At 40.9% G+C, this 12,024-nt stretch overlaps 1 protein-coding gene across 1 annotated transcript in view; it reads right to left on the bottom strand.

Annotated features, from left to right (window-relative positions):
- The window catches only part of ryr2a (ryanodine receptor 2a (cardiac)), a 551,531-nt gene that overhangs the window by 116,058 nt on the left and 423,449 nt on the right, over nt 1-12,024 (bottom strand). The window contains exons 72-73 of the mRNA XM_060830792.1: nt 8,702-8,761; nt 4,717-4,851 (exon numbers count right to left, since the gene is read on the bottom strand). Of these exons, the coding sequence (XP_060686775.1) occupies nt 4,717-4,851; nt 8,702-8,761 (195 nt within the window). The remainder of the gene's footprint in view (nt 1-4,716; nt 4,852-8,701; nt 8,762-12,024) is intronic.

The raw sequence follows: 12,024 nt of genomic DNA, 5'->3' as shown, positions 1-12,024 counted from the left end.
TCCCTCTCCATGAGCATAGTAAAGGTCAGGGAGTTGTGATTACTATCACTGAAAAGCACTCCCACTGAGAGATCTAACACTTGTCATAGTTTGTTACGAAGCACCAAATCCAGTATGGCCTCCTCTCTTATCGGTCTGTCTATACATTGAGTCAGGAACCCTTCCTGGACACACCTGACAAAAACTGCTCCATGCAAACTATTTGAACTAAGGAGATTCCAATCAATACTAGGGATGTTAAAGTCACCCATGACAACAACCCTGGTTACTTCTGCACCTTTCCAAACTCTGCCTCCCAATCTGTTTCTCCGTGTCTCTGTTGCTATTGGAGGCTCTGTAGAAAACTCCCAGTAATGTGACTGTTCCTTTCCTGTTTCTCACTTCCATCCATACTGACTCTGTGGACAAACCCTCCTCGTTGACCTCCCTTTCTGCAGCTGTGATACTGTCCCTGATTAGCAATGCCATTCCCCCACCTCTTTTGCCTCCCCCCAAATCCTTTTGAAATGTCAACCCCCATTCCTGCCCCTGTGATATCCCAGTGTCTGTAATGGCCACAATCTCACAGGCTCAAGTACTGATCCATGATGTAAGCTCGTCATCCTTACGGTCATATATCTGATGATGTGGAGGAGCCAGTGTTGGACTGGGGTGGACAACGTTAAAGATCACACAATACCAGGTTATAGACCAACAGGTTTATTTGGAAGCACTACCTTTCAGAGTGCTGCTGATGACAACTACCTGATGAAGGAGCAGCACTCCGAAAGCTAGTGCTTCCAAATAAACCTGTCGGACTATAACCTAGTGTTGTGTGATATTTAACTTTGCCATATATGTGAACCTAGTTATTTCTGCACTCCATGAAGTATTTTGTTGCTTAATAAATACATTCTCATCCTTATGACTGTCCATGTGGTAACTTTTGGCTGATCCCAGCTTTCAGTACCCACAATTTACAGGTCCTCCTTACCGACGACGATTGGAGGAAGAGCGCCTCATCTTCCGCCTGGGAACCCTCCAACCACAAGGGATGAACTAAGATTTCTACAGTTTCCTCATTTCCCCTCCCCCCACCTTGTCTCAGTCGAATCCCTCAAACTCAGCACCGCCTTCCTAACCTGCAATCTTCTTCCTGACCTCTCCGCCCCACCCCACTCCCGCCTATCACCCTCACCTTGACCTCCTTCCACCTATCACATCTCCATCCCCCCTCCCCCAAGTCCCTCCTCCCTACCTTTTATCTTAGCCTGCCTGGCACACCCTCCTCATTCCTGATGAAGGGCTTATGCCCGAAATGTCAAATTTCCTGTTCCTTGGATGCTGCCTGACCTGCTGCGCTTTTCCAGCAACACATTTTCAGGTCCTCCTTACCATTTGGGAGACAACAGCAGTTATGGAGACAGTAACAGAGAAAGGCAGCAATTGCTTCAGTTCCTCTCAACAGGGAACTGAAGGGACATGAACTTCTCATTGTTCACTTGCCTTGCCTTGAAAAGCAGAAAGACAGGATGACACACTGGCAATGGAGATGTGTGAAATCATCACTGATTCAGTGCTCTCACTCATGACGTGCATGTAGGTGTGGCTGATTTGTGCAGGGCAGGCCTCCATCTAATCCCTGTACATTGCTTTTCACCTCAGTATTGTGAACATTTAAGTGCAGTACCTTGGCCCCAATCATTAACACCATAGCTAAAAGATCAGTGAATCCTAATGCTATGTGTTTGTAAGTAATGAGCAATACATGTCAATGACCAGCTGTCATTCTTGTGATTAAATTAGATTCTCTACAATGTGGAAATGGTCCAACAAGTCCACGCTGACCCTCTGAAGAGTAACCCACCCAGATCCATTGCCTCATTTAACCTTGACTAATGCACCTAACACTATGGGCAATTTAGCATGGCCAATTCACCAGACCTGCACATCTTTGAATTGTGGGAGGAAACCGGAGCAAGCCCACACAGACACAGGGAGAATGTGCAAACTTCACACAGACAGTTGCCTGAGGCGGGAATTGAACCCAGGTCCCTGGTGCTGTGAGGCAGCAGTGCTAACCACTGAGCCACCGTGTTTGACAAGGCCACTCATCTCATCTCTCTCACGTGTAACTTAACCAGGTCCAACAGCTACAAATAACCTATAGCAGAGATTTTAAGAGTGCGAGTTATGTATACTGTATTAACAAAAGCTAATATTTGTTGTTGACAATGAAGTATCACCCTTACGATCCCTGTGCCCTCAATAGGTTTTGTTTGTCCTCTCCCTTCCACGATGTCAAACTGCAGACCCAATCTTGGCATCTGGAGTGGAGGGAACCAACTTTGTAGTTGGCGCTGTTGACTAGGTTGCTCATACCCTGGCATATATGGACCTAAAGTGCCCAGGGATACTGGATGCCCTGCCGAGCTGCAGGCCCAACATTCTATTGCTTGGACTTTTGTAGGCTTCAGTATCACAGGCATGGGCAAAGGTATAGGGGACATGTCTGCTACATTCTTAGGGGTAACTTAGTGGAATTCTGTCTGTTGCTTCTTCTTCTCCCTATGGGTATCTGCTGACACCACCCCATCTTCCAAGAGGTTGAGGTTCCTTATAGCCTTCTCACCTTGCCATTAATACTGAGCACCAATGGCTACAGCAATGGAGTACAGGTACCTGCACGTAAGACACTAACTACACAAGATCTGGCTGTCCATTGTAGTTGCCACATGATGTATGAAGGCCACCACAAGCACATATACTGAAGCCAGAATGGCACTGATAAAATTGATGGAATCCTCTGTCTTTCGATCCAGCTAATAGACTGTCTCTGATAAACCTGTCTGCTGTTCTTGTGCTTTGCTATGCATTTTGATGAAGTCATTAATTGCTGAGGCCGTAAGATGATCTTCTGCCTGGGGCTGAGCAAGTGCCTCAGCAAGGTTTCTGACAGTTCTCCAAGTGTCTGAAGCTCTGCTGAGATGTGACAGTGATATGTTTACCAGATTGTGATCCTGAGTCTAATCCGTAAAAAGCTCCCACCAAGGTAAAAGTATCTGAGCTGGTGGAAAGTGCAGCTGGAAATCTTGCTGTTAGATCCTCTGAGGGATGAGTGGCTTCCCCCTCAGAGATGGAAGTGAAGCTCAGGGTCAGTGGTGCTGCCCTCTGACTTGCAGTCTTTCGTTGGGTCCCACTAGTGCCTGCTTAAGAGGAGAGATGGCAACGGTTGTGGATAAAAAGGCTGAAGGCTTGTGCAGGTTAAGAAATAAGTGAGCACTAGTGTTAATAGTAGAGCAGTGCAGTACTGTGAAACTCATTTAGTCTCCACATCCCCTTTGAGCAGTCACCTTTTTCTCAACCCAGCTCCAGCACTCTTCCTGATATGGGATGAGAAGCCTAATGTCTATTCTTCACTCTCTGTACCTGGTTATGAGGCATATTTTCATCAATGAGACAAACTTAGGGTGGCACAGTGGCTCAGTGGTTAGCTTTACTGCTTCACAGTGCCAGGGACTACTCTACATTGCATTCAACCCAGAAGAACACAGAACTGACCTGTGTCGCCATCTCCATCCAGGCTGGCTAGGTCTGGTGAATGGTCTCTTTTGCCAAGGCTGGAGGATATAGCACTGTCCTCCCATCCGTCAACACTTAATATTCCTACCTGAGCCATTTTCATGATTACAATGGTACAGAACAAATGTATATGGGCAGTTCCTGGCTGGCAGCATCTGAAATACTATGAAGCCGGGGCTTACTATAGAGTCAGCGATATGAACATTGCAACATCCCAGCAGTATTGGGCACTTCTGCTTCTGTCACGCAATCCATGAGACCTTTTTTTATTTGATAGTGGGACATGGATGTCACTGGCCAGATTTTACTTTATTACCCAATCATCATTGCCCAGAGGACAGTTAAGAGTCAATCACTTTGGTGTGGGACTGAAATCACGTGCAAACAGACCAGGTAAGGACTGCAGACTTCCTTCCCTAAACCACATCAGTGAACCAGATGGATTTTTATGACAATTGACAGCAGTTGTCACTGGATTAGCTTTTTTCTCCCTTTTCTTCCAGAATTCCTTTTTAGATTGAATTAAAATTTTACTATCTGGAATGGTAGGATTTGAATCCATGCTCCAGGAAGATTAGCCTGGAATTCTGGATTACCAGTCCAGTAACATTACTACTATGTCACAACGCGACTGGCTGGATGTATAACTAATGAGCCAAGGAGTAGAAGCTTGTGTGGGAAGGTTGACATGGACCACGGTAGATGGTCCACATTGGATCTCACTCGAAAAGCACTTCAGCAAAAAAATTGGCATAATTCAGCTGTCAGCTCCAAAAGACTGTTGAATTTCCTATTCCTGGTAAACCTGCTGACATTCCCAAGTATTACTACAAATACAAACCAAAGTTATTGCCTCTTTCAGACAGGCATCTTGTTAAGGCACACAAATTAGTGTTCAATCATCCCCACAGGATCTGGGAGTAATACAACCTGTGCTTTACACATTTCAGGCACTGCGATCGGACAGGCCTCACAAAAGTCTTTCCACCTGCTGCCTGCCTCTTCTATTCCCTTCGTTTGGGGTCCCCTCAATCTCTTCCCACTATAACTCCCCTTTACCCCCCGCCTTTCACCCCATTTAACCCCTATTTTAAAATCAGTTCCTCAGAAAGTGTGTATTTACAAATTATAATCACTTGAATTAAAACCTCAGACCTGCTCCAAGTGGAAGATCACATTGGCAATATCCAGCACACGCATCACCGTTTTCTCTGGATCAGATGAAGCTTCATTCCTGTTAGGTAGATCTTTATAAAGGGCCATCTGCCACCTAATGGCAGGATCTTCCAACTGTGGGAAAGAACAAGTGTTAGTGATATACACAGGAGCATGCATGAGCAAAGCTAATTTTTCTATCTCTGTGCAAATGTTTTATTAAAACTCACATTTAATTCTGTTTAGTTCAGAATGCAGAACCTTGAACAAAGAAAGTCAGTAAATGTTTTCGATTGCACTACTCACCTCACTGCTGTTAAAATTTAGCCACTTGTGGAGTTTGAACAACTCAAATTTAAATAGTGACCAGGAAAGTAAGATGAAAGATACAGAAAACGACTGTATATACATATATATACATATACATATATATATATATATATATAGAAGTATGGACTGTCCTGAATGTAGTAAAGCTGTATCAAATCGCAACAGTTCAGCTGTTCAGAAGTTATAAGGGCAAAGAGTCAAATGATTTCTGAACATTATCTCCATAAGTTTTTTAACATTTTATTGTGTAAATAATTCACCAAAATTAAAACAGTATTAAAATCAAAGCAAAGCTAAACAGAAAGTAACCAATTGAAGAGGGGTAAATAGGCACAGTCTTTTCTCTGGGGTCAGGGAGTCCAGAATTAGAGGGCACAGGTTTAGGGTGAGAGGGAAAAGATATAAAAGAGACCTAAGGGGCAACCTTTTCACACAGAGGGTGGTACGGGTATGGAATGAGCTGCCAGAGGATGTGGTGGAGGCTGGTACAATTGCAACATTTAAGAGGCATTTGGATGGGTATATGAATAGGAAGGGTTTGGAGGGATATGGGCCGAGTGCTGGCAGGTGGGACTAGATTCGGTTGGGATATCTGGTCAGCATGGACAGGTTGGACCGAAGGGTCTGTTTCCGTGCTGTACACCTCTATGACTCTATGACGATTGATGAGCACCAAGACTGCAGAACACCACAATCATGTGATTGTAGAAACCAGCATATGAAAAAGTAATCAAATCTTGGGAATGATTACAAAGCAACCAAGCACAAGATCTGAGACATTTAGGTAATGTCAAAAATGCAAAAGTAAAATCCAAATAAAATAAAATGATTACTGAGTCCTGGGATAGGATTAAGGTTGCAGCATTGCGATCATTTTCATTATGTTGTACTTATTGCAATATTTGTATTATTTAAATTTAACCAGGATTTTATTCCAGACTACAGGTTTTTTTTTTACACTTTCCCAGACTTTACAATGGTTCTAATGATCCAAACTTGGATGTTGGCCATCAATATACAGAAATTGCTAATCAATACACTTTCCAAGCTTTGAAACTAACAGTACTTTGGGAGTCTGCAAATGTACAAAATACAATGGAAATGCAGAAGCTGCTGTCAGTCAATCTAAGCTCCTCTAGGATGTGTGTTATTCAAATTCTCAAGAGCGAAATGCCTAAGCAATCAGTGAATTGATGAAACATTCTAGTTCTTCATTATTAGTTTAATTGTAAAAAAAATTGAAAATGTTACACCTAGTTGCATGAGCTGCTACAGGGTTTATAATCATATACCAAATTTATAACAGCTGCTGAAAGCTGAAGATCATAATTGGAATGCCATTCCCCCACACACAGAAGTTTTAAAATAACATTTTTAGCAGCTTATTCATAATAGTTTAGCATCAGTCTTAATACTGTCTCAATCAGAAATATTTATTGTGCAATCTGAAATAAGGAAATTCTGTGCTTTTAACCTCTTAGATATTTGTTGTGGGAATATTTTAATGTCATTGGCTGTTTCTTCATATCCTGACATTACTGTTACTTGTCATCTTGAAATCCCCTTGATTTGGTACTAGATTTTAATGGCCATCAGCAAAGGAGAAGTCTGCATTAGAGAGACTACTGGATCTTTATGCATGGGCAGCTTTCTTTGAAATCAGTCGCAAGCATTGTTGTTTTGCTATTGACTGCAGTGTTTTTTCATTAACCTACTCAAATATGTTGCGACACATCACTCTTTGGCCCAGAGGCAGCCACACTAGATGATTTTTAAACGATTTTAGATGATTTTATAACATTCAGACATGTTATAACACATCTCCAAGCCAGGTGCAATGTGAACATGGAACCCTGACCTAGAGTTATGGACACTAACGGTGCAACATGACTCTCCCTCTAAAAAACATTTTGGTCAACCCATTTCTAAATGTTCTGAAATAAAACAAAGATGCTGGAAGTCAGAAATGAAAATAGAAATTGCTGGAGAAATCCAATAGGCCTAGCAACATCTGTGGAGAGAAAGCAGAGTTAATGTTTCAGGTCCAGGTACCCTTCTTCAGACATGCTGAATGGTTCTGAAGAAAGGTCACTGGTTTCAAAACATTAACTTTGTTTTCTCTCCACAAAAGTTGCCAAACCTGCTGGGTTTCTCCAGCAATTTCTGTTTCTGGAAAAGTTCTGACACTGTTCCAGAACAGGTGGGACTGGATTCCAAATCTTCTGGCCCAGGGATTTGTACATTACCATCATTCTACAAGATCCCATGACTATATAATTCTTAATTAATCTATTTTGAGATATTATGACACACCTCTGAGGCAGGTGGGACATTGTGACACAAGACCACTTGGTCACTGACACTCACTATGTATGTGCAATTAATAGATGATGAGGGATACACTAAAGTGTCAATAGCTGTGATGTATTCAGAGCATTTTAATGAAAGGGCATCAGGTGGTTGATTATTTATACTGAAAAGTGGCTTATTCAGCAATTTTCTCTTGAAGATTCATTTGAGATATCAGTATTAACTAAAAGTCAAATGATCTAATGTATTTATTTAATTTACAAACAGTGCCCCTGAGCTCATTTCGATATAATGTACAGATTGCATTAGAAAACATGGTAAAACTCTTTGAGTCAGAGAAGGCAATAAAAATGGAACTGGTACACTTCAAATTCCCATTAATTTGATGTACATTTAAGATGAAAAGAAGAAGATATCTTGTAAGAAAAATTCTGTTTGGATAAGATCATTTTATATGCAACATCAATGTAAGAGAATCAAGATGTATCCCATGGCATAAGTGAAATATTATCCAAATTTAAGGTGTTGCCAATTATAGACCAATGGCATTGAAACCAACATCAATCATTCATTCATTCACATCTGTACATTAAATAGGTCATTCCATAACATTAAAATATAAATTGTGATAGCACATTCTACAAAGGCAAGTAGTTTTATAAATATACAAAGACAGCACTATGCTATTGAAAAAGAAATTAAAAATAGAACATCAACACACCACGGAAGATTAAGCATCTCTTTTTTATTAGTAATCAATTCAATTATTCAGATTTAGATGACTGTCCTGTATGAGTAGACACAGCTTGTAGCATCCAAGCAAAGCATGTGCTTCACCTAAGTTTAGCAACCAGCATCCCAAAATACTCTTGAGGGTCTTTGAGTGTCTCTTCAGAAACACATTGTCAAGAAAAAAATCATTTCTTTTTAGAAACTGAAAAGAAGCTGGTTCATCTCTGAGAATAAAGCCAAATGAACAGTATATTTTTGCATGGTCAAATGTTTATAAATGTAAGTGCTGGCATATCTGGACCTGAGTTAGTGAGCCTTGAAATGGATTTGGAAGATTTGCTCTGCATCCATTTCACAATTATGGTTAGTGTCTTCAGCAGTCTCTTGAAATAAAAGGCTCAATAATGAAAGGCAGCATGCAAGCATGCAGGAAGAGAGAGATAGATATGTGAAATGAAATAGTTAAAAGATTTTACACAACAAAACAGCCATTGCAATGCAACTTGTATGTAATTCATGCTTGAGCACAGCATTGCAATCAATAGAGAGCAATTTCACAAACACACATAAACTGCAATTGCTTAGCAAGTAGACAGTAACTTCAGATACCTACTTTCCCCTGAAGGTGAAGATTATTGCGAATTATTTCTCTAACTTCATCTTCCGTATCTTTCTGTTTTAAGAAGGAAAAATAATTACATTTCAGCAAACTACCTTCAAAAGACCCACAAGATCATGTAACTCTAATAATACATGAAATAAATTGTAACAGAGACTCTGTGGAGAGTTGCACGTTGTACTTTCCAGCAAATTCTTAAAATTGATTTTCCAAAATACTTGTACAAGATGTTTTGGATTATTGAGATGTACACAGGTCCAATAATTTCTGAGATACAAGGTAATAACACATCAATTGTCAGTGTAGCAGTATCTTTCTGGTTTTTCTACATTTTTACTAACAATCTTTGTAGTGAGTAGTACAATCTTTCACACAATAAAATCACTAAAGAGTTAGACATCCAAGCTTAGAAATTACTCTGAATACACTTAAGATTTATCTGGATTGATGTGACCATTTTATATTGGAGGAATACAAAGGAATGAGTTGCTGGGTCCACTGCTTTTCATCATTTATATAAATGATTTAGATGTGAACATAGGAAGTATAGTAAATAAGTGAGTTTGTAGATGACATCAATGTAGTGGACAGCAAAAAGCGTTACTTCAGATTACAACGGGATCTTGACCAGATGGGCCAATGGACTGAGGAGTGGCAGATGGAGTTTAATTTAGATCAATTTTGCCTTTTGGAAAAGCAAACCAGAGAAGGACTTATACACTTAATGGTAAGGTCCTGGGGAGCTTTGCTGAACAAAGAGAGCTTGGAGTGCAGCTTCATAATTCCTTGGAAGTAGAGTTGAGGGTAGATAGGATAGGATTTGGCATGCTTTCCTTTATTGGTCAGAGCATTGAGTATAGGAGTTGGGAGGTCAATTTGCAGAGGACATTGGTTGGGTCACTTTTGGAATATTGCATGCAATTCTGGTCTCCTTCTTATCGAAAGCATGTCCTGAAACTTGAAACGGTTCAAAAAAGATTTACAAGGATGATGCCAGGATTGGAAGATTTAAGCTGTAGGAAGAGGCTGAATTGACTGGGGATGTTTTCCCTGAAGCGTCGGAGGCTGAGGTGTGACCTTATAGAGATTTATAAAATCACGAGGGGCATGAATAGGATAAATAGACAGAGTCTTTTCCCTGGGGTGGGGGAGTCCAAAACTAGAGGGCACATGTTTAGGGTGAGAGGGGAAAGATATAAAAGAGACCTAAGGGGCAACTGTTTCACACAGAGGGTGGGGTGTGTATGAATGAGCTGTCAGAGGATGGGGTGGGGGCTGGTACAATTATACCATTTAAACAGCATCTGAATGAGTATATGAATAGGAAGAATTGAGAGGGTTATGGGCCAAGTGCTAGCAAATGGGGCTAGGTTAGGTTGGGATATCTAGTCAGCATGGACAAATTGGACTGAAGGGTCTGTTTGCGTACTGAACATCTCTATGACTCTATAACAGCAAAACTGCCATCATATTAAGATTTATCAGAAATAATGCTGTTAAGTAACTGTTCAGAGAGAGAGCCAGGAACTTAAGCCTTTTTAAGAACATTGTGCATCCAATGTCAGCTGCTTGCAAAAATTATTTCCATTCAAGAAAAGCAATTTAAGACAAAAAGGAAAACACAATTTAAATACCAGTCTTGGAAAGCTGTGACAGAATTACCAAGGAAGAAGTAAAACATAATTTGTCAATCAAATGGTCATCATTCCCCATAAGCTGACATAAAGTGAGATCAATGATGCTGCACCGGGTGGTAACAGCAAACTGGAGGATGTTCAGACAAAGTTACATGAATTGAAAAAAAATGGAGAAAGTGACCACCGCAGATGCTGCAGATCAGAGTCAAAAAGTGTGGTGGTGGAAAAGCACAGCTAATCAGGCAGCATCTGAGGAGCAGGAGAGTTGATGTTTCGAGCATAAGCTCTTCTTCCACATTCCTGACGAAGAGTTTATGCCCAAAACATCGACTCTCCTGCCCCTTGGAGGCTGCCTGATCAGCTGTGCTTTTCCACACTTTTTGACTTTTAAATAAAATGAGCAAGCTGAGAAATCAAAGTTTCAGTCAATAGAAGAAAATTGTCTAGATTTGGAGGACCATATTGAAGATTGAAAGAAACCTACTACATTTGATGAGAAAAAGAGGCTTCACTGATTATTATTGCGCTTACACACTGTGAAAGCTTGAGATATTTAGCCACCGAAGATGATGCGTGGACAATTACTGTCTGGCAAATGCAGAAGAAGAAATGTCCTCGGCTATTATATTAAAGCCTTTGTCCCATGATTTCAGACTAATTGCCTGAATGCATCTCTAATAGGAAACCACAAATCAAATGCTGACTTGACTTTACAGTTAGTTATCAGTTAAGGATATATGAATGGCGAGTAGAACAAAAGACAGTTCGCGAAGCCAGACCATTGTCTCATCCTACACATTAATGATAATCACAGTAGAAAGCAAGTTGACAAAGCAAAACAGAATACAACAGAACATTGCTAGCTGACAGTGCAGGTTGATTGAGATACAGTGCCATTAAAAACCCAAGAAACTCACATGTAACCAACCCATATAGCTGATCAACTGCAGAGTCACTGAAGAGCTGAAATAGGCATTTAGTATAGACTTGTATTCAGAGACTGGACACAAGCATAGCACCCAACATAACAGAAACTAGTGATACTAAAGATCCTCCTACACAACATAACCATACATCAGCTTCGTTTAGTTGGAAGCATTTCTATCCCTGACTCAGAATGTGTTGCATAGTGCTGGACCAAGGGTGTGCTGCACTGCTACAGGAGATTAGATATCTCCATTGTGGTTCTGTTTGCCGAGCTGGGAATTTGGGTTGCAGACATTTCGTCCCCTGTCTAGGTGACATCCTCAGTGCTTGGGAGCCTCCTGTGAAGCGCTTCTGTGATGTTTCTTTCGGCATTTACAGTGGTTTGTCTCTGCCGCTTCCGGTTGTCAGTTCCAGCTGTCCGCTGCAGTGGCCGGTATATTGGGTCCAGGTCGATGTGTTTGTTGATAAAATCTGTGGATGTGTGCCATGCCTCTAGGAATTCCCTGGCTGTTCTCTGTTTGGCTTGTCCTATAATAGTATTAGATATCCCCATATTTGCAAAAGGACAAGCAATTCTCTTGACATTCTACACTACATTTTTCACAAAACCAAATCCACAAAACCAGATGAATTGGTTATTTTGATCATTGCTCATGAGATCTCACAATACAAAGCATAATTGCTGAATTTATTGCCCCAAGTCACTCAACTTTAATGCCATTCACTTATGTGACAGATCTGAAGACAATGATA

Source organism: Hemiscyllium ocellatum, chromosome 10, assembly GCF_020745735.1.
Source record: "Hemiscyllium ocellatum isolate sHemOce1 chromosome 10, sHemOce1.pat.X.cur, whole genome shotgun sequence".
In the NCBI taxonomy this organism is placed as follows: Eukaryota; Metazoa; Chordata; class Chondrichthyes; order Orectolobiformes; family Hemiscylliidae; genus Hemiscyllium; species Hemiscyllium ocellatum.
Note: the sequence above shows the minus strand (reverse complement) of the source record. Positions and strands in the feature narration are given on the sequence as shown.